This window comes from Hyla sarda, chromosome 2 (assembly GCF_029499605.1).
Source record: "Hyla sarda isolate aHylSar1 chromosome 2, aHylSar1.hap1, whole genome shotgun sequence".
Lineage (NCBI taxonomy): Eukaryota > Metazoa > Chordata > Amphibia > Anura > Hylidae > Hyla > Hyla sarda.
Window position 1 is genome coordinate 390,726,938 of NC_079190.1, and position 27,537 is coordinate 390,754,474.

The 27,537-nt window shown below is 42.9% G+C and overlaps 1 protein-coding gene across 1 annotated transcript; it reads left to right on the forward strand.

The window, feature by feature from the left end:
* Positions 1 to 6,131: 6,131 nt before the first annotated feature.
* On the forward strand, positions 6,132 to 25,648 carry TBL2 (transducin beta like 2). Its single transcript, XM_056558640.1, has 7 exons — positions 6,132 to 6,260; positions 9,624 to 9,751; positions 16,401 to 16,585; positions 17,557 to 17,705; positions 18,011 to 18,137; positions 18,862 to 19,014; positions 25,115 to 25,648. The coding sequence occupies exons 1-7, from the start codon at positions 6,152 to 6,154 to the stop codon at positions 25,569 to 25,571; spliced, it is 1,308 nt and encodes a 435-aa protein (XP_056414615.1). The 5' UTR covers positions 6,132 to 6,151; the 3' UTR covers positions 25,572 to 25,648.
* The last annotated feature ends 1,889 nt before the right edge of the window (positions 25,649 to 27,537 follow it).

The window sequence follows — 27,537 nt, forward strand, 5'->3', positions numbered from 1 at the left end:
CGGACCTCTGGAGGTTTCAAAACTACAACTCCCAGCAAGCCCGGACAGCCGATGGCTGCCCGGGCTTGCTGGGAGTTGTAGTTTTGAAACCTCTGGAGGTCCGCAGGTTGAAGACCACTGCGGGTGGGGGAGTTCACTCGAGTATAAGCCGAGGGGGGTGTTTTCAGCACGAAAAATCGTGCTGAAAAACTCGGCTTATACTCGAGTATATACGGTAAACAAAACATGTTTTTAAATGTTAATTCTAGAAGGTAGGATTAGTGAAAAATAGTGCTTTTAGAATTCTTATTTATGTAAATGTAACTGTGTACTGTACTTGTGTATTTTTATATACATATTTTTTATGCAAATTAGAAGAAAGTGTTACTTTTTTAGGTAAATTTTTTGCTTTTATTTTTTAGGATATTTTATTAAACTTTTATCTATTTTTAATGCCACTAGGGAAGTTAAGCGTGCAACTGCTTAATCTCTGATGTAATACACTGTGCTCATATACTGTTCTTGATGTCCTTCAGTGTATTATGCTTGTAGTGTAAGGCTTCTTTCACACTGCCATTGTGGCACGGGAAACCTGTGGAGAATAGTGGGAGAAAACTCATGTGACTTTTTTTCTCCTGCTACTCCCATCAAAAAACAACGGCACACAACGGATCCCATAATAATAAATGGGAGCGGTTGTTACCCGTTGTGCTCCATCCAGATTAACAGCCATTGAAGACAAAAAAAATAAGTGCCTGACAGACGATCTCTGAGAGGGCACAATGGCAGTGCGAAAGAAGCCTAATTCTGATCAATCTATAGTGGTCTGCGCCCTGGATGCCATAAAAACAAATTAGTGGCAGTAGGGTTACTCAGGGATCCCCCTTCCTCTATTTAATACTTAAAAAAAGTATTTAGTCAGCCACCAACTGGGCAAGTTCTCCCACTTAAAAAGATGAGAGAGGCCTGTAATTTTCATCATAGGTATACCTCAACTATGAGAGACATAATGAGAAAAAAAAATCCATAAAATAACATTGTCTGATTTTTAAAGAATTTATTTGCAAATTATGGTGGAAAATAAGTATTTGGTCACCTACAAACAAGCAAGATTTCTGGCTCTCACAGACCTGTAACAACTTCTTTAAGAGTCTCTTCTGTCCTCCACTCATTACCTGTATTAATGGTACCTGTTTGAACTTGTTATCAGTATAAAAGACACCTGTCCACAACCTCAAACAGTCACACTCCAAACTCCACTATGGCCAAGACTAAAGAGCTGTCGAAGGACACCAGGAACAAAATTTTAGACCTGCACCAGGTTGGGAAGACTGAATCTGCAATAGGCAAGCAACTTGGTGTGATCCACGCAAGATCTCACCCCGTGGTATCAAATTGATCACAAGAACGGTGAGCAAAAATCCCAGAACCACACGATGGACCTAGTGAATGACCTGCAGAGAGCTGGGACCAAAGTAACAAAGGTTACCATCAGTAACACACTACGCCGCCCGACTCAAATCATGCAGTGCCAGACGTGTCCCCCTGCTTAATCCAGTACATGTCCGGGCCCATCTGAAATTTGCTAGAGAGCATTTGGATGATGAACATTTTGGTAAAAACTCAACTCGTCATGTTTGGAGGAGAAAGAATGCTGAGTTGCATCCAAAGAACACCATACCTACTGTGAAGCATGGGGGTGGAAACATCATGTTTTGGGGCAGTTTTTCTGCTAAGGCGTTAAGGAAAGAATGAATGGGGCCATGTATCATGAGATTTTGAGTGAAAACCTCCTTCCATCAGCAAGGGCATTGAAGATGAAACATGGCTGGGTCTTTTAGCATGACAATTAGAGATGAGTGAATCGAATCGGACGAATCTGAATTTGTTACGAAATTCCTGGAAAATTCAATTCATAACGAATCCGAATTTCGATAAAATCCATTCGATAAAACTAATCGCTTCATTCACTCCATTTTGTGCAGGCCGGGGGCTAAAATGACAGCTACACGTGTGAGGACATGGGGCAAGGAATTCTGGGAAGGTGGGTAGGAGGGATCACCCTGAATCACATGGTGGCATCCACCCTATCAGCAGCCAGCCAGCCAGCCCTGTGATCGGCAGCCATTGCTCAAGACAGGTATTTCTGGGACTTTTCGCTGAGAGAGCAAACACTGTGTGTTACTGACAATACAGAATCAGATCTTTAGGCTAGGTTTCCACTTGTTTGTTTTTGACAAAAACGCCAATAAAAACGCCCATTCTGCCTCATGGCGTTTTTTTGTGAAAAAACACTGTGGCCAGATGTTAGCTGCAAGTGAATAGTAAACTGCAAAATGTCAAATCCACTTGGTGTTTTTCAGTTTGGCATTTTTTTAATCCTTTTGGCGTTTTTGGGCTCCTTGGCAGTTTTTAAAAAACGACCTCTTGTCGAGACTTTGAAGTTTTTTCGGGAAAATCTCGGCATTTTTCTCCCATAGAAGTCTATGGGAGTGAAAAAAACCGGCAAGAAAAACGCCATGTGGGTTTTAACTTTGGCATTTTTTCAGGCGGTTTTTATTCTCTTTTGGACTTTAGCGATCCAAAAAAGTGATGGAGATACTTTTTTTATTAAAATTTAGTAGGGTACCATTAAAAAGTAATAATAAAAAAGATACAGTAGTGATGGAAAAAATTATATTTAACGAAATTTATCTTTTTTATAAGAAAAATTTTATTAATTTTTAAACAGGGATCAATTTATGTGGGACTTATGTAGGGCACATAAAATGTAGCCGACAATAATAAAAATGTAGTGTGTGTGTGTTTTAACTTTTTTTTAAACATTTTTTTAGGTAGTGCTACTACTCCCAGCATGGAACACACTGTTCCATGATAGGAGTAGTAGTACCTGTACTAATTGAAAGATCGCCGGGTCCATTGCGATCCTCCTATATAATGTATAGATGCAGCGGCCGCTCTTCTATGGTCCCCTGCACTGCCGTTTATATACACCTATTCATATTTTCCAGCCAATCACAACTCTGTGGGAAATAGGAATATGTGTATATATACACGTCAGTGCAGGGGACCATAGAAGAGCAGCCGCCCGTATCTATACATTATACAGGAGGATCACAGTGGGTGTCAGGAGTTACACTCGCTGCGATCTGTCTATTAATGCAGGTACTACAGCTTCCAGCATGGAGCAGAGTGTGCTCCATGTTGGGAGTAGTAGTACCTGCAGTAAGGGACAGATCACAGCAGATGTCACTCCTCCTGACACCCGCTGCGATCCTCCTGAAGTGACTGTCGGGATCAGCTGTTCTCAAGGCTACAGAGCCGGGTGAAAAGCTGATGCCCAGCAAGAACTTACAGTGAGCCTGCAATGTGTATACCGTATTCACATTGCTGGCTCACTTAACCTCTTGCCGAGCTGTGCTGCTAAGCCAGCCCAGCAAGGAAAGAGTTAAAGGGGTACTCCGGTGAAAACCTTTTTTCTTTTAAATCAACTGGTGGCAGAAAGTTAAACATATTTGTAAATTACTTCTATTAAAAAAATCTTAATCCTTCCTGTACTTATTAGCTGCTGAAGACTACAGAGGAAATTCTTTTCTTTTTGGAATGCTCTATGATGACATCACGAGCACAGTTCTCTCTGCTGACGTTATAATAATTATAACTCCTTATTTATTGTTGTCCTTAGTGGGATTTGAACCCAAGTCCCCAGCACTGCAAGGCAGCAGTGCTATCCACTGAGCCACCATGCTGCCCTTAGCATACATCAGCTATGCATCTGCTATGCATGGTTGCTAAAAAGGACAGAGATGTCAGCAGAGAGCACTGTGCTCGTGATGTCGTCAGTGTTCCAAAAAGAAAGGAATTTCCTCTGTAGCATTCATCAGCTAATAAGTACTGGAAGGATTAAGATTTTTTAACAGAAGTTATTTACAAATATGTTTAACTTTCTGCCACCAGTTGATTTAAAAGAAAAAAGGTTTTCACCGGAGTACCCCTTTAACTTACACTGCTGGACACTGTAGGTTAACCCTTTGGGCGGTATACACTATATACAGCTATCTATAGATAGCTGTATATAGTGTATACAGAAGATGGAGAAGTCCCCGTGTAGCTCCGCCCTCTAGCGATGACGTCATTAGGGGGTGGAGCTACAGACTGGATCCAGGTTAGTAAGTCTGAAGCTCTGTTAACATTGTCCGTTTTGGATAATGTGAACAGACCCTTCTGCCAGTGTCTACCCAGACAGGGAGACTCCAGCTGTTGCTAAACTACAACTCCCAGCATGCCCAGACAGCCAAAGGCTGTCTGGGCATGCTGGGAGTTGTAGTTTTGCACCAATTGGAGGCTACCTGTTTGGGCAGACATTGCATTATGGGCGCTCTCCCCTGCGGAGAGCGCAAAAAATGTCCTAACCCATTTTTTTGTGTTTTTTTTTCTTCTCGTTTCAGATCCGTGTATGCAGAGGATTATGGCGGATTCGATGTATTACGACGGATTAACTGGATTTTTTTTTATCTTAATGAAATGGTTAACGAGGGCTGTGGGGGAGTGTTTTTTAACCCCTTAAGGACCAAGGACGTATGAGTACATCCTTGGTCCCGCTCCCGTGATATAACGTGGGGTCCCACGGTGACCCCGCATCATATCACGGTGGGCCCGGCTTCATAGTGAAGCCGGGACCCGGCCGCAAATAGCGCGTGCGCTCAAAGCTGAGCCACGCGGCTAAAAGTGAAAGTAAAAACTGCCAGTTAGCTCAGTGGGCTGTTCGGGATAGCCGCGGCGAAATCGCAGCATCCTGAACAGCTTACAGGACAGCCAGAGGGTCCCTACCTGCCTCCTCGCTGTCCGATCGCCGAATGACTGCTCAGTGCCTGAGATCCAGGCATGAGCAGTCAAGCGGCAGAATCATCGATCACTGGTTTCTTATGAGAAACCAGTGATCAATGTGAAAGATCAGTGTGTGCAGTATTATAGGTCCCTATGGGAGCTATAACACTGCAAAAAAAAGTGAGTAAAGATCATTTAACCCCTCCCCCATTAAAAGTTTAAATGACCCCCCTTTTCCCATAAAAAAAAAAAACACAGTGTAAATAAAAATAAACATATATGGTATCACCGCGTGCGGAAATGTCCGAATTATAAAAATATATCATTCATTAAACCGCACGGTCAATGGCGTACGCGCAAAAAGATTCCAAAGTCCAAAATAGTGCATTTTTGGTCACTTTTTATATCATGAAAAAATGAATAAAAAGCGATCAATAAGTCTTATCAATGCAAAAATGGTACCGTTAAAAACTTCAGATCACGGCGCAAAAAATGAGCCCTTATATCGCCCCATACACAGAAAAATAAAAAAGTTATACGGGTCAGAAGATGACAATTTTAAACGTATTAATTTTCCTGCATGTAGTTATGATTTTTTCCAGAAGTACAACAAAATCAAACCTATATAAGTAGGGTATCATTATAATCGTATGGACCTACAGAATAATGATAAGGTGTCATTTTTACCGTAATATGCACTGCGTAGAAACGGAAGCCCCCAAAAGTTACAAAATGGCATTTTATCTTCGATTTTGTCACACAATTATTTTTTTTCCCGTTTCGCCATGAATTTTTGGGTGAAATGACTAATGTTCCTTCAAAGTAGAATTGGTGACGCAAAAAATAAACCATAATATGGATTTTTAGGTGGAAAATTTAAAGGGTTATGATTTTTAAAAGGTAGGGAGGAAAAAACAAAAGTGCAAAAACTGAAAAACCCTGCGTCCTTAAGGGGTTAAGGCCAAAATGGGCCTGGTCCTTAAAGGGTTAAAGTAATACGCAGGCTAAAAATACACCCACAAATACGTGTGAACACAGCCTTATTTTACTCAGGGAAAAATAACGCACACTCCCTCGGCTCATCAAGCAGCCGCAGGTCTGTGTAAATTGCGGGGCTTTCTGGGGCCTGGAACGTGTCACGTGCCAGGGGCAATGACATCCAGAGACAATAGCGCCTCCATGTCTTCCTCTTTCGTGGGAACGTTCAGTGCGTGGCGGCGGCTGATTACGGGATTCTTCTGTTACTGTCTCTGTTGAACAATAAAGTTATAGTGAGAGAGACAGAGAAAAAAAAAAGCCTGCGCGTTCCCGTGATGTTACGTGGCTCAGTGAGTGCTCGGCGGACATGGAGGTGGTGGCGCTGGTGGCGGTGACTGTGGTGCTGGGGGGAATAGTCGTGCTGCTGGCGCTATGGGGCAGAAAGGGGAAGGAGGGCAGCGAGCTGGAGACGGGCGGTGAGTGTGATAGCAGTATGTGCGGGTATAGAGGGGCAGTAATAGAACAGCGTCCATTCATGTTTCATGATCCTGTCCGCACCGCACATTACTTGTAATGCAACTAATGCACGATCGAAAATACACAGTTCATATAGAATATGTGCTACTACCATCTTACTCCTAGAAATAGGTTGCAATCTGAAGGATTTGTCCAGACATACTCTCCTGGCTGTCCAGATGTTGCAAAACTACAACTCCCAGCATGCCTTGCCCGCCTCCAGTTGGTAGTTGTAATTTTTTGAAACACCTGGTCAGGGCCAGGTTGGGAATCAGTGTATTAGAACATTCTCTCCCCGCAACCTGACCGAAAAGTGTTGTGGATGACCGACTGGACGATTGCGTAAGTCTGGCCAACCACTTAGGGACACCATCTGATCGCTAAGCAATAGCTCAGATATGCAAATAATGGGTCATCTCTGCAAAAAAAATGGGGGTCATCTCTGCAAAGGGCTTTCGCAGGCATCTTTACACAAGGCTTACACAGCACATGAAGTCCTCAACAGCAAGTCACCTCTCTATGCTGGTTAATAGAGCTTCTAATTGGGCCCTGAAAGCGTTTTCTTAGAGTACCTGTCATGAAAAAAAGTTTTTATATGTTGCAAAGGAAGCTATTACTAACGAGTTTATAAATGTATGTTATTAAAAAAAAAAAAAAATATATATATATATATATATATATTTCCATGTTTATCTTCATTTTTGAAAACCAACCACTAGGGGTCTCCCTACATGTCCCGGCCACTAGTCTCTTATTGATTTCTGACTCATGCTGGCCTGGCATGAGTCCGAAATCTCAGACTGCAGCCGGGACACGTGATTGCTGCTCCCTGCCTGTCAATCAGGCAACTTGGCTATTTACCTTGCTCCCAGTCACTGCGGCTGACCCCCGATTTAAGGGGGGGGGGGTAGTTGTAGTTAGGGAACATAGCCTGAGTTAGTTTAGAAAAGTTTATTTAATGACAGGTACACTTTAAGGCCGGCCTTCCCCCCCTTCTGTGTAGAAGGCTCTTAATACGGGCACGTTTTTTGCCTTGGAATATTGGCCACAAGTACAGCCTGGCTGGGGGCTTGAGGACTAATACTGTTAGCTGTGAGTCGGTCACAAGACGATGCTCAGGATGGAACTCCCAGCGGTAATCCAGACACAAAAATACATCCATATTACATGAAAGCCATTGTGCGCCACATTACATTATGAAAGCCATTGTGCGCCCCTGGGGAACGATGTGAGTGATAACAATCATTGTACAGCGTATTGTGGTGATTGTTATTTTAAACCAGCTTAAGGGATCGTGCATATTGTTATTTTTATTATACAATCCTATTAATTTCTTTCAGAGATGGGAAATATTTGCTTTAGCACTTTTACAAAAAAACAGATAAACCGTTCAGTTAAAGGGGATCTGCAATGTAAGACAACTTATAACCTAGTTTGTCTGATTGCGGGGGGTAGGGAGGGCCCGACCGCTGGGACTCCCTGCGATCTCTTGCCCGGGGCGCCGACTCTCCCATGCACGGAGCTGTGATCACCGCACAAACCCTCCATGCATCTCTATGGGAGAGCCCAGGATACAGTGTTCATGTGTCTCCCGCTCTCCCATAGAGATATATGGAGGGGGCGTGTTGACCACCACTTTGTGTGGGCGTCCATAGTCTCCTTTAGAGCTGGGCGGTATGACCAAATATGTGTATCACGGTATTTTTGTAACTTATGGCGGTTCCACGGTATATAACGGTATTTCTTTCAACACCACCCCCCACTAAAATCATATAGCCTGCAATCGCTGTTCTGCTCCCCCCACCGAATCATGTTACCCACCAGCGCTGTTCTGCTCCCCCCCCCCCCCAAAATCATGTTACCCGCCAGCGCTGTTCTGCTCCCCCCAATTAATTATCAGCCCAGCGGGGTACTACTCACATGTGTCACCCGCAAGCACTGCCCTCCTTCTCTTTGTTGGGGGTCGCTGGCGATGGAACTCTATACTGTACGCTAGTGTTCTCCAACCTGCGGACCTCCAGTTGTTGCAAAACTACAACTCCCAGCATGCTCGGACAGCCAACGGCTGTCCGGGCATGCTGGGAGCTGTAGTTTTGCAACAGCTGGAGGTCCGCAGGTTTGAGATAGGTTAAACGCAGTTTAACCCAGTGATAGGTTAAACGCACTGTCATGTAAGAAGCCGGCCATAGCTCTTTACATGACAGTGGGCTCAGCCTATCAATGGCCGGGGCGGGACATCGCTGCGGCCGGTGATAGGCTGACGGCTGTCCGACGTTCCCGTCCCCAGTGTAAGGCCGACGTAGGTAAGTTAAAGTTTATTTTCTTTATCTTTTGCAGCCCGGGCATAGGGATACAGCGTACAGCAGTGGCCTCCAACCTGCAGACCTCCAGCTGTTGCAAAACTACAACTCCCAGCATGCCCGGACAGCCGTTGGCTGTCCGAGCATACTGGGAGTTGTAGTTTTGCAACAACTGGAGGTCCGCAGGTTGGAGACCACTGGCGTACAGTATAGAGTTCCATCGCCAGCGGCCCCCAACAAAGAGGAGGAGGGCAGTGCTTGCGGGTGACACATGTGAGTAGTACCCCGCTTGGCTGATAATTAATTGGGGGGAGCAGAACACCGCTCGCAGGTAACATGATTTGGTGGGGGGAGCAGAACAGCGCTGGCGGGTAACATGATTTGGTGGGGGGGGAGCAGAACAGCGCTGGCGGGTCACATATAATTAGTTCCCTGATGTGGGGACAGCGCTGCACTGGGCTGATAATTCATTCCCAAGGGGGAGGGGCCAAACCGGTATTGCGGTATGGGGAAAAATTCATATCGTGCCGCCCAAAAATTTCGGTATTCGGTATGAACCGGTATATCACCCAGCCCTAGTCTCCTTGCATGGAGTGGAGACCACTTTGCGCACAAAGAGAGCTGGGCGCCAGGCAGGAGATAGCGAGGGGTCCCAGCGGTTGGACCCCCTGTGATCAGAAACCTTTCCTCTATCCTGTAAATAGGAGATAAGCTGTCTTGGGGTACGTTCCCACCTGGCTTATTTTGCTGTGTATTTTATTTCCCTTGGAAGTCAATGGGTAGGAAAATACGCAGCAGCAAATACGCCAGGTGGGAACGCACCCTTACACTGCAGTACTTCTTTAATGGTGAACAGTTGTTCACCAGTTCAGTCATTGACAGTTTGTTTGCATAAAAAATTGTCAAATGTTACATGAGAATCCAGCCTAACAATAACTACTTATTTTTATAAATGTTTTTTCTTTCTGGAAAAATGACATATATATTTACAATTTCCACAAATTATTTTTTTTGCATACTTAGCTGAGAAAGCAAATGGTCACGCAGTCCCAGAGAAGCAGCCAACAAAGAAACAGAAACAACCGAGGCCACGCAAAGAAAAAACACAGGCACACACCTTCTCCCACCCACTACTGGCAGCTGCTCTCAAGGTATCCTTATAAATAATTCTCTCCTTTATTTCCTTCTATGTAGGTGAAGGGCTCCTCTTACTCTATAAATACTTGTATAAACATTTACTTAATGTTTTATTTTAAATAAAATAAAAACACATTCACTTGTTAACATGAACAAATTTACAGGATATTTTTCAGAATTCCAGGAAAAAAAGCCTTCTCTTATAAAGTTGATATTAATCTGTTAAAATATTAGTATACTGTTGTTCTGTTTCCAGCAAAATAATGTGGCAAAAAAAAAAAACATACAATTGACATTAGCATTGTATTTATTTTTAAACCTATTGTATTTTAAAATCTCCCTCGAAAGATGTCATCTTTGAAGGCCACTTCTACTTTTCTAGTCATTTTGCAAATTTGGCAAACATCGAAAAAAGTCGGAAATTGGACCTTTTAAAATGTTAAAAGCCTTGAGGGATAAGGGTCTGATTGCGGGGGGTCCGACTGCTGGGATCTCCTGCACGGCGCCCTGACTTTCTGTAGGGAAGGAGCTGTGTCAGCCACCGCAGGAAGTGGTGGCCGACAGGCCCCCTCCATGTACCTCTATGGGAGAGGCAGAGATACATTATTGCCGTATCTCCATCTCTCCCATAGAGATACATGGAGGGGGCGTGTTGTCCCCTGCTTCATCCGGGGGACGACAGTCTCCTTGCATGGAGCGGAAATCGCTACGCGCACCAGGAGAGTGGGTCACCGTGCAGGACATTGCGGGGGTCCCAGCAATTGGACCCCTTGCGATCAGACACATCTTGGGGACGCAGGGCATATGAGTACGCCTTGCATCCCCATTCCCTGTACGCCCTGCGGACTGGGATGCCTGCTGAAATCATTCAGCAGGCATCCCGGCACATCGTCGAGAGGGACTCTTCCCCCCCCCCCCCCCCCCCCCCATAACGGTCAATTCAGACTGGCGATGTGCGACGATTCCGGGTTGTTCAGACCAATCACAGCAGTATGGGGAGGAGAGGGAGGAGCTCGTTGCTCCGCTCTGCTCTGTACCATTTTGTTCCAGGTGTTGAGCAGAACGGAGCCCTGTGCTGCTTCTCCCCCCCTCAGTGAAAGAGAAGTGCCCCCTGGCACCCTTTATGTGCCCCTTGGCACATTAGATTGCAGGGACAGCTTTAGTTAGGCAGGGACAGTTGTTAGGAGTAAAAGAAAAATATATTTTTTTTAAACAAAAATTTTTTCCTTTTTTTTAGTTTTATTTTAGATTTTTATTACAGCAGGTTAGGTATTAGGTTAGGGCGGGTTAGGGTAGGAAGTATCGCACCACAGCACACACACTAATAAAGTTTTCCTCCACATGCATCCCTCCCCCCCCCCCCCCCCATTAGAGTAGGGAAAGGCCCACAGGGCATTTTCAGTGGAGGAGGCATATGCCATACTGAAAGTGCCAGTGATGACGAGGAAGAACCCAGCTTCCTTATTTATTCCTCGACCTCCTCATCATCTTCAGCCACCAAGGTGATTGAGATGCCACCATGCGGGACCGCAAACCTCTGCTCCTGACGCTGTGCCCCATGCTGGTATGAGTCCCCCTGGCGCTAATACTAGTCAAATCCCCCAGCCAAGTTTACTGGTAACGGTCAACTTGTCTGGACTCAGCCAGCGGACCATGAGCCTGTGATTCCTGCAAGTTTATGGTGTATGAGGGACGAGATTCCCGTTTTGAACCCCCAGAATGTTCCCCCTCTCTGGGTGTTAGCGGGAAAATCGTTTGGGGCCTTTTGCACCCATTGCTAGTTAAAGGTTACCACCTTTTATGTGGATAACTTTTATACTAGTATCCCTCTCTTCACATCCCTCGCCGCCAGATCCACGCTCGCTTCTGGGACAGTCCGGAAGAATCAGAGACCTTCAGACCCATCCCCTCCAGACTCCTATACCCCGGGGTGAGTCTTGTGCCCTTACCCATGAAAACATGTTGCTGTTTAGGTATAAGGATAAGAGGAATGTCATTATCCTGACCACAATTTATGGGAACGGCAGCACCCCTGTCCCTGTGCGAGGTACCGAGGGACCGGTCCTCATGCCTGATTGTATTCTGGACGACAATCTGTATATGGGGGAGTTGATTTGTCTGATCAAGTCCTCAAGCCATATAATGCCGTGCGGAAAACACGGGCATGGTACAAAAAAGTTGCGGTCTACATGGTACAGGTTGCCATGTACAATGCTTTTGTACTGTCCCAGTACACTGGCAACACAGGGACATACCTGCAGTTCCAAGAGGCCCTCATCTTTGGTGACTACCAAAGAGTGGGTCAGAGCACCTCTGGAATGGCATGCGCCCGGATCGTTCCATGCCAACACTTTCCAGGTGAGATCCCCCCACAGTGGAAAGAAGGGACAATGCCAGAAAAAATGCAGTGTGTCGCAAGAGGGGGGGGGGGATTCGGAAGGATACCACCACTCAGTGTGACACTTGCCCCGATCATCTGGGCCTCTGCATTAAGGATTGCTTCAGGGGGTGTCACACTTTCGTGGAGCACTACATTTTTAATCCATTTCCCAAATTTTAATTCCCCAGAATTCGACTCCAACCTACCAGTCCAGAGTACATTGTCTTCAAAATGTTTAACCCAACCAGCCCCCCCCCCCCCCAAAAAAAAAATAATAATAAAAAAATACCTCTTTCCAATACCCCTGCTAAGAATAGGGACAGCCACACACATCACATTCCCAGTATGATGATTCAGAGCATAGGGTTTGGGGTGACATCATTTTTACTTTTGGCTGTACTCTGGGTCATCATTCTGGGAAATAATTGGCATATCAGTATTAAAATTGCAATTTTCAACCCATCATTTTCATATGTAACTGTTAGGTCCGTAAGAAACATCGGCCTCAGATGTGAAGAGTTCTCGCTGAGCTCTGTCGTATTTCCAGGCGACAATTCGGAGTCACATGTTAGTTCGTCCCAGAAAGATGAAGCAGAGCATAGGTTGAAAATTGCAATTTTCAAAAGCTACCCTTCATCCATTCCTGGAAAATAAATTTAGGAAACACCTGTACGTTAAAAATGTCCTCTTTACCCCTATACCCATTCCTCAGGGTGGGTACTTTCTGTAATGGTGTCACATGTGGGTGTTTCATTTTAGTATTTTCCTCGGAATGTATGTAACCGTCAGCTACTGATATGCCATAGGTCACAAATACAAAGTGACCTCTATGACTTCTGAGCCTTGTTGTGCGCCCGACCAGCACGTTACCCCATATGTGCATGTATTTCCATAGTCAGGGGAAGAAGCCCTCCAAAATATTTAACCCAATTTCTCCCATTACCCCTAGTAAAAAATTGAGTAACATTGGAATTTTTGTGTAAAAAATAAAAATTTTCATTTTACCACCAACTGCTACCTTCCTTTAGGGGTGTAGTTTCCAAATTGTAGTCACTTGCTGTTTTTTTATTTTTTATTATATTTTATGTCAGAACCTCAACCATTGCAGTGCGAAGCATCACTTTAGGCCTCAAATCTCATTGGTGCTGTCTCACTCCTAAGCCCTGTTTTGCACCCGCATAGTGCTTTACTATACTATATATGGGGTATTTTCTTACTCTGGAGGAATTCTGCTACAAATTTTGTGGAGCTTTTTTTCTATTACTACTTTGGGTTAATACTAGCATTTCAGTGTTAAAAATGAAATTTTCACTTTTACGACCCACTGTTCAAAAACCCTGTGAGGTGTAAGTACTCACTGTAACCCTTGAGTGGTTTAGTTTCCAAAATGGGGTTACTGCTGTTCTTGCAGAAAGGGGGCTTTGTAAACGCACAGTGCCCCCGACTTTAATTCCAGCAAACTTCTCTCTCCAAAAGCCCAAAGGAGCTCCTTCTATTCTGAGCATTGCAGTGCGCCCGCAGACCACTTAACATCCACATATGGGGTATTTTCTTTCTCAAGCAAAATTGCACTACAAATTTTGGGGGGCCTTTTCTCCTATTACACCATGTGAAAATAAAACATTTGAGCTAACACTATCATTATAGTGTTAAAAATCTATAATTTGTCAATTTTATGGCCCACTGTTCAAAAAACCTGTGAGGTGTTAGTACTCACTGTAACCCTTTTTTACGTTCCTAGAGGGGTGTGATTTCCAAAATGGTGTCACATGTGGGGGGTTTCTGCTGTTCTGGCACCATGGGAGGTTTGTAAATGCACATGGCCCCCGACTTCAATTCCAGCAAAATTCTATCTCCAAAAGTTCAATGGTGCTCCTTCTGTTCTGAGACCTGTAGACCTAAGTAGAGAACTTTGCGTCCACATAGGGGGCGTTTTCTTAATCAGGAGAAATTGGGCTTAAAATTTTGAGGTCCATTTTCTCCTATTACACCATGTGAAATTGAAAAGTTAGGAGTAACACTGTCATTTTAGTGTTAAAAATCTAATTTTTCATTTTCTCGTCCCAAGTTCAACACAAACCCGTCAAACACCTGTCAGGTGTTCAGGCTCCCTGTACCCCTTGTTATGTTCCTTGAGGGGTGTAGTTTCCCAAATAGTATGCCATGTGGAGTTTATTTTTGCTGTTATGGCACCAATGGGGCTTCCTAAATGCAACATGCCCCCAAATACCATGAACGCAAAATTTGCTTTTCAAAATCCCACAGTTGCTCTTTCCCTCTTGAGCCATGTTGTAAGCCCGCAGAGCATTTTATGTCAACATATGAGAGATATTTCCATACTCAGGAGAAAGGGGGCTACAAATTTTGGGGGGCTTTTTCGCCCTATACCCATTGTAGAAATGAACAAAAAAATGGGGCTACATGAATATGTTAGTGTAAAAAAAAAATGGAGATTTAGATTTTCCTCCTCCACTTTGCTGCTGTTCCTGTGAAACACCAAAGGGTTAAAAAAAACTTTCTGAACATCATTTTGAATACTTTGTGGGGGATGCAGTTTCTATATTGGGGTCATTTATGGGGTATTTCTCACAGAAAGACCCCTCAAATCCTCTTCATGCTTAACTTCCCCTGAAAAATTCAGATTTAGAATTTTTTTGTGAAAATTTAGAAAATTGCTGCTAATCTCATGTCCTCTAAAGCCCTCTGTCTTCACAAAGTAGAAACATGTTGTCAACTTTATGATGCCAACATAAAATAGACATATTGCATATGTGAATCAATATATAATTTATTTGGAATGTCCATTTTCCTTTACACGCAGAGAGTTTCAAAGTTAGAAAAAATGCTAAATTTTCAAGAAATTTTTGGATTTTTCACCAAGAAAAGATGCAAGTAAGGACTAAAATGTACCACTATGTTAAAGTAGAATATGTCACGAAAAAACTATTTTGGAATCAGAATAAAAGGTAAAAGCATCTCAAATCCCATAATTCCATTTTCCTCCCTTCCACACATCAGCCACCCCACCCATTGAAACATAAATGAGCTGCATCCATTCAAAAGACCTGTGGTTTTCAATAAGGGTGCCTACAGCTGTTGCATTAGTTGCAGATTGATCCCTCCACCCATTGAAGCAGACAGGCTCCCTGTCATCAGCTGACTAGTGAGTCAGGTCTCGGCCGTATTGCAACCTGCGAAAAAACTGAGACAACAGTCATAAGACACTATATTATGGACTACACTAACTTTACAGCTCCTGTAGCATAGTCAAATAAAAATTCCTTTAATGCATAAAGTGACAGTGGTCAGAATTGCAAAAAAGGGCTAAGTCATTAAGTTGAAAATGGGAGTCCCTAAGGGACTGCTGAAATCTGCAGCATTTCAGCAGTGTATTGCATTGTGTCATGGCTGTGTAAATGCAGGGGTGGGAAAAAAAAAAAAAAAATACTTGTCCAAGGGACTAAAACGGAGCACAATCCATTTGATCTGGTACACAAAATAATTTATTTCGTTTTTGCATTCTTGTTTTTTTTTCCTCCTCGCCCAATAACAGCCATAACTCTTATTTTCCAATCTACAAACGCGTATGAGTGTTTTTTTATTTATTTGTCTGGAAGTGGAAACTTAGCCGAACATTATTTTTTTCCCGTATACTTGGCTGTGTGAGGGCTAATTCTTTGTGCCGTAATCTGCTGTTTGTATAGGTACCATTTTGGTATTGATCAGACTTTTTAATCGCTTTTTGCATCATTTTTTTTTTCTGGGAAACTGTTATAAAAAAACGCAATTCTGTGGTTTGGTATTTTTTTTTTTACGTTAACGCCATTGTCCGAACTGGATATATAATGTTATAATTTAATAGTTTGAACAATTACGCATTTGCCAATAACAAATATGTTTATTTTTATTATGTTTACATTGAAAATGGGAAAAGGTGGGTGCCTTTTTATTTATTTTTTTTTTAAATGAGATTTTTTATTGAAATTTAGAAAGTGTTTTTTAAGCATACAAACAAATTAAACATCCCACAACTCACCCCCCCCACAGAAACAGTCCATCTAAACCCCACATACTAAGATCCCACTAACAGTGAATCATATCAAGTAATGTATCAATCCATATAAAGCTAATGTGAACTTTTAATATGGAAGGGGTCAATGTGTGTTTTTGAAACTTTTTTTCCACATCCCTAAAGTATCAATACCCAGTCTATGTTGATTTACAGGCTGTGCTGTTATGTGCCATACTATATTAATAACTAACTTATTCATTGTTTCTTCCAGGCTCACAGCGGGAACATTACCTGTTTAGATTTTAGTAGTAACGGTAAATATTTGGCCACATGTTCGGACGATAGGACTGTCAGGATATGGAGTACTAAGGACTTCCTTGAACGGGAGCACCACTGTACGAGAGCTAATGTGGAGCTAGACCATGCTACACATGTCCGCTTCAGTCCTAATGGCAGGTAACATGTAATTCTGTCTATTTCCCATCTATATGGATTTTTTCAACATTTCTATAGAACCAATACTAAGTATTATTAACCCCTTAAGGACGCCTCCTGCTTTTAACTAAATGACCATGCCTAATTTAGCAAATCTGGCATGTGTCTCTTTAAGTTGTAATGACTATAAAATGCTTTTACGGAGCAACGTGATTCTTAGATTGTTCTTCATGGTAGTGGTAAATATTTGTTTATACTTGCAGCATTTTTTGTGAAAAACTCCAAAATAATGTGAAAAATTTGAAAATTTCGGGAATTTTTTTTACATTTTTTTAATGGCATTCACTGTGTGGTAAAAATCTTCATTCTGTGGTTTGGTATGAGTATGGTAACACCCAATTTATATAGCTTGTTATTTTTTTTACTTTTTACAACAAAATCCTCCCAAACCCCCCCCCCCCCCCCAATATTGTTTTGTTTTTTTTGTTGCCATGTTCTGACAGGCATAACTTTTATTTTTCATTGAGCTCCATGTTTTTATAGAATTTTCAAAAATGATATTACATGAACATGATAAACTGAAAGCCGTGCAGGATCTCTTTATTGTGCAAGTCATTACGGACATGGCAAAACCTATTATGTATAGGTTCTGGATTTTTTTTTTGTGTGTGATATAACAGGGCTTTGTTTTTTTACACTTTATTGAAAAATCTTTTTATTTTTATCCTTTTCGCTTTTTACAGTATAGCTGTCAGGATTACCTGACACTCAGCCTGTGCTGACTTACTTTACTGAAATGTTCTTTAACTTTCTACTATCCTTTAAGTATCAGTTCTTCACTATTTTAAGTGTCTATATTGAGTTATATCTGTTACATAAAACTGGAAACTCTGTTACAGCAGATGTACTGTAGAGTCCAGGTGATTTTATTATTACTTCAAAGCCTTGTTCACCACATAAGCAATACTATCTGTTTTTCTCTTCCTTCTCAGAGCCTTCATTGTATACTTAGCGTATGGGGATACAATCCGAGTGTTTAAGATGACAAAGAAAGACGATGTGGCGGTCTTCTCTGCTGCTCAGGAAGACTTCCCAAAGCGCCATAAAGCCACCGTCGTTAATATTGGAATAGCAGATACAGGTGTGTTGTGCAGGAAGTATCAACTTAGCAACCAAGACAAATTATGTGTCGTAATATATACTTGTAATTTACTATATATACTTGTGCCATATTTGATGACCATATGTGAGAAAAAAAAAAGTAGAACATGTGCTGCTCATTCTAAAAGATCATCATGGTGGCTGCCCAAAGAAGAATGGCAAAGTGACATAAAGGCCCATTCCTGGCCACTGTCTTCCTAGCCAAATTAGGCTAAATGTTTTAGTATTATCTTTTTTAACATGACCAGTAATTGATGTTTTTGTCTCACTACTTTTCTTGTACAGGGAAGTTTATTATGAGTGCATCCAATGATACCACAATATTTATTTGGAGTCTGAAGGGTGATGTACTGGCAACGATCAATACCAACCAGGTTGCAAATGCCTATGCTTGTGTTTCTCCATGTGGGAGGTAACAATTACCTCTTATTTCTATTTCCATTATTTATTAGTTTACTTTTTGACTAATTTTAAAGTTCATATTCTTTGCAAATTTACTCATGAAAGGGTCAACTATAAAGATTAAGAGTTCTTAAGTCTTGTATTATATCCAGTATAACCTTTTTTTTAATCTTTCATACAAACAATAATTGATCCATAACAAGACAAACAACCACCCAATAAAGACAAAGGTCGTTTTATCTCTATAGCTGTAAAAAGTTTACGTTTTGTCCCTGGACATATATGTATATACATCATGTTAATTTATTTGAGATTCTACTGTATATACTTTCTCCTGTTTTCTAATAAGCTTTTATATGAAAGCCCCATTTAGGCTATAAAGTAGTCATGTCGTCTCCTACAGGAAACATCCTTTCAGGTCTGAATTTATCAAATAAATGTAATATAAATCATATTTATATATATATAACCTAAGGTGTATCAGCATTGAACTTCTTTTGTTGCTACTTGAGCCCGCTTATCCAGGCCTCCTATGAAATGTTTTTTAGGTCACTCATAACGTATATGTGGCGTATTTCACTCTGAGCAGCGGGAAGTACGTTGGTATTTTCCTATGAGCCGCCGGGTAGCCCTGTGTGTCTACTCATATAAGGATATGCAGGGGATTTTGAAAATAATGATGTTGTTTCTAGGTTGAGGATCATTTAGTTTTCTCTATGTTTTGGTCTTCATAGGTTTGTAGCAAGCTGTGGTTTCACACCAGATGTGAAGATTTGGGAGGTTTGCTTTGGTAAATCAGGAGAGTTCCGTGAAGTAGCCCGGGCATTTGAATTGAAAGGCCATTCAGCCGGTGTTTGTGGCTTTGCATTCTCCAATGATTCCAGCAGGTCAGTATTTATTTATTTTGTGGGTATGAAGGAAGATGTAGAGCAAAATATGAAAGTGAAGCTTTATTTTTGTGTTAAGTTTACAACTGGTATACAGAACATAATCCTGTAATATACCTGAAAGTAAAAACAGAATGTTGTCTGGGTACAGCCATACTGCCAGTGAGAATAAACTGTGGGAGATAATCAAAAACTGTGTATAAATTGAAACTAGACAATTTAAGAGTGCCAGATCTTCAACAGGTGCGTCTTTAGAATGTCTAGTTCAGACAGTAGTATTGCATTTATAATAATATTTCATTTTTTAACTCCTTGGGGACGGAGGGCGTCCCGTCACTTAAGGACGCCAGGCCGTGATCGGACCGGGATGACTGCTGAGCGATCGCCCCCCATGCCGGGATCTGGGCCAATCGGGTCATTGGTGGGGGGGGTTAGAGTTCATTTCCCCCGCTCTGCCCACCGATCGAAGTCGGGGCAGAGCGGGGGGGAACACGGGTGGCGAGGGGGGAGCATGGCTGGCTTACCCGGACCGGCAGAGTCTGCATCCTGGAGCAGCGGCTGCAGCAGGAGGAGTGCAGCCGGAAAGTGCGGCGTGGAGAAGGCTGCAGTGAAGATCGCGGTAAGTGACCTTCACTGTGGCCTTCTAAAAGCTGCAAAACTACAACTCCCAGCATGCCCACACAGCCGAAGGTCTCCAAACTGTAGCCCTCCATATGTTGCAAAAGTACAATTCCCAGCATGGCCAGACAGTCAGGGATGCTGGGTGTGTAGTTCTGCAATATCTGGCCCTTCAGATGTTGCAGAACTACAACTCCCAGCATACCTGGACTGGACTTCTTAGTGGTCTCCAAACTGTTCTTCCCCAGTTGTTGCATAACTACAACTTCTAGCATGCCCAGACAGTCGGATGCTGGGAGTTGTAGTTCTGCAACATCTGAAGGGCCAGATATTGCAGAACTACACGCCCAGCATCCCTGACTGTCTGGCCATGCTGGGAATTAAACCAAAAATACAAGGGCACTGTATTGTATAATCGTATACAAGTGTCTAAGTGTGAATACCAAAATAATAGATAACCTATTAAGAAGCACTAAGACAATAATATAAATGCAAAAGTGTACAAACTTTATTAAAGTGTTTACAAAAAGACACAAACAATCATAAAAACCTTTAAAATGGGAACAGGTACAGGTGGACAAACAGGCATCTCAACTCGGCATATAAAAGAAGACAGTGAGGGAAAACCACAATAAACCTGTCCTGCCAGGTATGAATCGCAGGCCAAAATGCTGTATAAATATACTAGCTAAAGGATAAATAGCACTGATACACCTGGATATGGACAAAACAATAGAGGGTACCACTAAAACACTAGTCTAGGGTCACACACAGACGGGAGAGACATGTACTCACATGCTGGACACGGTGCTGCATCACCAAGCCAATATCAGCTGAGTGCAAGCAAGGGACAAAGTGCATCAGGCTAACTACCAGCCAAAGCAAAACGCCCATCTGCTGAAATCCAAGAGCACTGGTAGGTAAGATGCAGCACAGTGTCAGTGTGATCTGGGAGAACCCTTACCGAGAGAGACCACCACCCATGCTGGGAATTGTAGTTTTGCAACAGCTGTAGGCACACTGGTTGGGAAACACTGAGCTAGAGTCTGTTTCCTAACTCAGTGATTCCAATCTGTACGCCTCCAGCTGTTGCAAAACTACAACTCCCAGAATGCACTGACAGACCGTACATGCTGGAAGTTGTAGTTTTGCAACAGCTGGGGGCACATGAGTTGGAATCACTGAGCTAGAGTCTGTTTTCGAACTCCGTGGTTCCCCACCAGTGTGCCTACAGCTGTTGTAAAACTACAACTCCCAGCATGTACGGTCTGTCAGTGCATTCTGGGAGTTGTCATTTTGCCACAGCTGAAGGTTTGGGGTGCATTCACAGGGTACAGGGTACATTCACACGGGCGGGTTTACAGTGGGTTTCCTTCTACAAGTTTGAGCTGTGGCAAATTTTCCGTCGCAGCTCAAACTCCCAGCAGAAAACTTACTGGGAACCCCGCCTGTGTGAATGTACCCTAAAAAGACTACATTACACTACACTAACAAATAATAAAAAGTAAAACACTACATATACACCCCCTTACACGTCCCCGTCCCGCCCCCCCTCCCTCCCCCAATAAAAATGAAAAACGTCTCATACGGCAGTATTTCCTAAATGGAGCCTCCTGCTGTTACAAAACCACAACTCCCAGTATTGCCGGACAGCCATAGACTGTCCTGGCAGGCTGGGAGTCTTGCAACAGCTGGCGCTATCCTGTTTGGGAAACACTGCTGTAGGGTTTTGGTGGAGACAAGCCCCATCCTTGTATCGGGGTCCGCCCCTATTGCAAATTCCTCATTTAGGCCTCAAATGCGCATGGCGCTCTCTCACTTCAGAGCCCTGTCGTATTTCAAGGCAACAGTTTAGGGCCACATATGGGGTATTTCCGTACTCGGGAGAAATTGCCTAATAAATTTTGGGGGGATTTTTCTCCTTTTTCCCCTTATGAAAAGGTAAAGTTGGGGGCTACATCAGCATGTTAATGTAAAAAAAAAAAAAAATGTACACTATCATGCTGGTGTTGCCCATACTTTCGCAAGAGGTAAAAGGAGAAAAAGACCGCCAAAATTTCTAATACAATTACGGTACGGAAATACCCCATATGTGTACGTAAAATGCTCTGCGGACGAACTACTTGGCTCAGGAGTGAGAGAGCGCCATGTACATTTGAGGCCTAAATTGGTGATTTGCACAGGGGTGGCTGATCGTTACAGCGGATCTGACATGAACACAATAATAAAAAAATAAAAAACATGTGACCCCATTTTGGAAACTACACCCCTCACGAAACTAAACAAGGGGTATAGTGAGCCTTAACAACCCACAGGTCTTGGACAAATTATCGTTAACATTAGACATGAAAATAAAAAATTAGTTTTTTCCCCCTGAAATGCTGGTGTTACCCCAAATTTTTCATTTTCACAAGGGGTAATAGGAAAAAAGCCCCCCAAAATTTGTAACCCCATTTCTTCTGAGTGTATAAATACCCCATATGTGGATGTAAAGTGCTCTGCGGGTAAACTACAATGCTCAGAAGAGAAGGGGCGCCATTGGGCTTTTTGAGAGAGAATTAGGCTGGAATTGAAGGCTATGTGTGTTTACAAAGCCCCCCATGGTGCCAGAACAGTGGACCCCCTCCACATGTGACCCCATTTTGGAAACTACACCCCTCACGGAATGTAACAAGGTGTACAGTGAGCATTTACGCCCCACAGGTGTCTGACAGATTTTTTGAACAGTTGTCCGTAAAAATGAAAAATGTAATTTTTCATTTGCACAGCCCACTGTTCCAAAGATCTGTCAAACGCCAGTGGGTGTAAATGCTCACTTACTGTTCTGGCATCATGGGGGCTTCCTAAATGCGACATGCCCCCAAAAACCATTTCAGCAAAATTCGCTCTCCAAATCCACATATGAGGTATTTCCTTACTCAAGAGAAATGGGGTTAAAAATGTTGTGGGGCATTTTCTCCTATTACTCCTTGTGAAAATGAAAAGTTTGGGGTAACACCAGCATTTTATTGTTAACAAAACTTTAACAAAAGTTCGTCAATCACCTGTTGGGTGTTAAGGCTCACTGGACCCCTTGTTACGTGACTTGAGGGGTGTAGTTTCCAAAATAGTATGCCATGTGTGTTTTTATTTTTTTATTTTTTTTTGCTGTTCTGGCACCACAGGGGCTTCCTAAATGCGACATGCCCCCCAAAAACCATTTCAGCAAAATTTGCTTTCCAAAAGCCGAATGTGACTCCTTCTTCTCTTCTGAGCATTGTAGTTCGCCTGCAGAGCATTTTACGCCCTAACATGGGGTATTTCCATACTCAGAAGAGATGGGCTTACAAATTTTGGGGGGCATTTTCTCCCATTAACCCTTGTAAAAATGGTAAATTTGGGGAAAAAACTGCACTTGAGTGAAAACATTTTTTTTTTCATTTACACATCTGACTTTAACGAAAAGTCGTCAAACACCTGTGGGGTGTTAAGGCTCACTTGGCCCCCTTTTTACTTTCCTTGAGGAGTATAGTTTCCAAAATAGTATGCCATGTGTTTTTTTTTTTTTTTTTGCCTGTTCTGGCACCATAGGGGCTTCCTAAATGTGACATGCCCCTTAAAAACCATTTCAGAAAAATTCACTCTCCAAAATCCCATTTTTGCTCCTTCCCTTCTGAGCCCTCTACTGCGCCCGCCAAACGCATATCAGGTATTTCCTTACTCGAGAGAAATTGGGTTACAAATTTTGTGGGGCTTTTTCTCCTTGTAAAAAGGGTTAACAAACTTTCTGAATGTCATTTTGAATACTTTCAGTTTTTATAATGAGGTCATTTATGGGGTATTTCTAATATGAAGGCCCTTCAAATCTACTTCAAAACTGAAGTGGTCCCTGAAAAATTCCGATTTAGAAAATTTTGTGAAAAATTGGAAAATTGCTGCTGAACTTTGAAGCCTTCTGATGTCTTCCAAAAGTAAAAACATGTCAACTTTATGATGAATACCGTATTTATCGGCGTATAACACGCACTTTTTAGGCTAAAATTTTTAGCCTAAAGTCTGTGTGCGTGTTATACGCCGATACACCCCCAGGAAAGGCAGGGGGAGAGAGGCCGTCGCTGCCCGCTTCTCTCCCCCTGCCTTTCCTGGGGTCTAGAGCGCTGCTGTCGGCCCTTCTCTCCCCCTGGCTATCGGATAGCCAGGGGGAGAGAAGCGGCGCCGACAGCCAGGGGGAGAGAAGGGGCAGCGGCACCCATTGCCGGCGCCGCTGCCCTGTTGCCTCCCCCCATCCCCGGTGGCATAATTACCTGAGTCGGGTCCGCGCTGCTGCAGGCCTCCGGCGTGCGTCCCCGGCGTCGTTGCTATGCGCTGAACGGCGCGGCGCATGACATCAGTGCGCCGCGCCGTGCATAGCAACGACGCTGGGGACGCACGACGGAGGCCTGCAGCAGCGCGGACCCGACTCAGGTAATTATGCCACCGGGGATGGGGGGAGGCAACGGGGCAGCGGCGCCGGCAATGGGTGCCGCTGCCCCTTCTCTCCCCCTGGCTGTCGGCGCCGCTTCTCTCCCCCTGGCTATCGGCGCCGGCACCGATAGTCAGGGGGACAGAACGGGCAGCGGCGCCGATAACCAGGGGGTGAAAAGGGCCGACAGCAGCACTCTAGACCCCAGGAAAGGCAGGGGGAGAGAAGCGGGCAGCGACGGCCTCTCTCCATCTGCCTTTCCTGGGGGTATATCGGGGTCTACACGCGCACACACGCACCCTCATTTTACCATGGATATTTGGGTAAAAAACTTTTTTTACCCAAATATCCTTGGTAAAATGAGGGTGCGTGTTATAGGCCGGTGCGTGGTATACCCCCCGATAAATACGGTATAAAGTTTTTTCCCAATATAGTAAATAATGCCTGTTAGGATATACCTTTCGGATATTCCTAAACTCGGGGCTAGTGGTACCAGCAATGCTCTTCCACACTCAGTAGCAGTACATCCTGTTGCCCAGCCCGTGATTCTATGCCTGTGTGTTGAACTTCGTGTATTTATTCCTTAACGGTAGTCACACACAGCGCATATGCAGCATATTTCATTTGTTGCAGCATTAAATAAGTTTTGTGTGACCCTACCCTAATGCAGCCTGGTGTTCATCAAGTGCGTTAGGCAGCTTAGTCACCTTGACAGTGATCACCAGGGGGAGGGGTCTGTAATGTAGAGCCACACTCCCACTGTGACTGCTGAGATTTCATTGCAGTAGTTTACATGGCGAATACCACTAGTACCATCGATTGATATGGAGGCAACCCAAAAAATGTAAAAGTAATTAGTTCCAGGATGATTAGATATAAAAAAAAAATAGAAAAGTCTTGGTCTTGAAGTGGTCAAATAACTTTACCATTAAGTTTATTTCTATTTATTTTTTCCCCAAGCATTTATCAGGTATTTTAGCAATATTTGTTAAATATGTTATTATTTTTTTCTTAGTAAAAATTTATTTATTGTTTTCGCAGGATGGCAACTGTTTCGAAAGATGGGACCTGGAAGCTCTGGAATACAGATGTTGAATATAAAAAGCAACAAGACCCCTACTTGCTGTTTACAGGAAAATGGTCCAGCAAAGAGCCTTGTCGTATTGCATTGTCTCCTGATGGTCGTATTGTTGCTATAGCCAGTGTCTGTGATATCACAGTGTACAACGCACTAACTGGGGAAATAGAGGAAGAGTTCAAATCTGTACACGGAGACGTGATCTCAGATCTTGCTTTTGATATTAACAACAAATTTTTGGTCTCTACTGGAGATCGTGCAGTTCGTGTCTTTCATAATTCAGCTGGATACAGAGCAGCTATTGCTGACATGAAGGACATGCTCAGGAAATCCACTAACAAGGGCACAAAGGACAGGCTACAGCAACAAATAAAGAATGCCCAAAAGGCACTAGATGCTGTGTACAAGAAGAAGAACTAAGACTGTTTTTACAATTGTTTTGATACAAAACAACTGTTTTCTAAAATTAAAATATTTCTGCGGAAATATAAAAAATATATTTGCCTTACAAGTGTTTCTTTTTTTGTGGTCCCTCAAGTTACAATGGCTAAAAGGGAAGTATTTCTTTTCAAGAAGCACTTAATTTTTCCCCACCTGTATAATGTACATACCACCACTATTTCTACAGTGCCATCTGTTTCATTCTAGCTTAGCTGCATCCATGCGTTTCATTACTGTATCAAGTGGCCAGCACTCAGGCCACCAAAAAATTAACCTATCAGACCCCTCCCTGCTCTATCTGTATGCTGGAGCAGCTATGTTTATGAGATTAGGATATATATGCCACACCTGAATACTTAAAATGTTCATAAAACACCTTAAAAGATACCTGAGTGTTAAAGATTTACATTTTGAGGCTTCTTTCACACTACCGTCATGTTCCTGCCTTCTGACACCCGTTATTCTGCAAAAACAGGTCATGAAAAAATAGATACAATAACTGAACTTAACGGATGACCAATGTCCGTTATTTTAACAGGCATTCTGTCAAAATAACGGACATGTTCCATCCGTTATCACCCGTTATTTAATCAGTCATGCACCGTTATAGTCGTTCTTTTATGTCTGTTTTAACCCCTTCTGGTTATGATGCTGTACTAAGCATGCTTCGTAGCAAAAATGGATCATAACAGAACATCAATCACCCATAAACTTTAATTTTAAAATTTTAACATCTGTTATTCCAAGGTTATTTTTGACGGGACAAAAATGAGTGCATGCAACGTTATTTGCCCCGTCAAAAATAACGGACGTTAGTCATAACTGGCTGTAACTGATCACAAAGGATGGTCAAAAAATCCCATTGAAATGAATGGAACTCTTTTAAGGGCTGATTTTTGGACTTTGTGACGGAAATTCGTGATGAGAGATTTGCAGGAACATGACAGTAGTGTGAAAGAGACTGTCACTTGGCACAAATAGGCCTAATAATTTGTCGGGGTCCAATCAAAACTTTTTACATGTCCCTAGGACATGTCAAAGGTTTTTTGAAAACTCAGTGACCCTTTAATTGCTATTATAGGTGAAAATCACTTCTTCTTTTTTTTTCCCCCTCATGGCAATATTTCCCTAAGAAATGCACTTGAATAACGATGCATTAAAAACTGCATATAATGTGAATTGAAGCCAAACCACTTATGATTCTCAGCAGTTCACCTGTCTGGACACCAGCAGCCTATACAGTAATTATGTGAACTGTGTTGGCTTCAGTCCACACTATATGCAGTTTTGATGCCTTTTTTTTAATTCAAAGTGCATTTTGTTATTGACATAATGGCAAGAGGAGAAAGTAATTTGAACTACATTCACAATTGAGTTTTTTTCTGAAGATAAGGTCTCTTGTATGGAAGAACGCACCTTGCACAGCATAGACCTATTGAACCCATTCCACTTAGCTGGCATTGTAAGAATGGAACAACAGTCTGTGTGCACATATTCAGGTGGTGCTCCAATGCATATGCTGTTTGACAGTACAACACAACACTGCAAAGAAACGGGAAAGGAAAGCATGGCATTTATCTTAATATGCCCTCCTTGTCTGTTCACCTCCTGCCACTGTGTGTGTTAGAGTTAAATGGGCACTGTCAAACTTTTGATATGTTGTAACGCTCGCAAAACCAATAGATTTTGCAATTGTTTTTATGAAAAAATGCATTATTTCATACTGTAAAACCCAGTCAAAAAACTGCCCCCCCCCCCCCCCGTCTCATGGGATACATACCAGTCCTGCAGTGTCCACTGGTCATCACATACGTCATGGACCCACTTCATGATTAACAGGTCTAAAGCTGCTCTGCTCCGCTCCCTCACTCGGCCTGTGTTTAGTTTACTGTCCTCGTGTGGAGAGAAGGGGGGGGGGGGGGGGGGAGGGGCAGCACACTGCTGC

Bases quoted from the DNA above. Each gene is read 5' to 3' on its own strand.
- TBL2 (XM_056558640.1), top strand. From the start codon at position 6,152: ATGGAGGTGGTGGCGCTGGTGGCGGTGACTGTGGTGCTGGGGGGAATA. The intron at 16,586-17,556 runs GTAACATGTAAT...CTTCCTTCTCAG, and splicing joins CGCTTCAGTCCTAATGGCAG to AGCCTTCATTGTATACTTAG. The intron at 17,706-18,010 runs GTGTGTTGTGCA...TTTCTTGTACAG, and splicing joins TATTGGAATAGCAGATACAG to GGAAGTTTATTATGAGTGCA.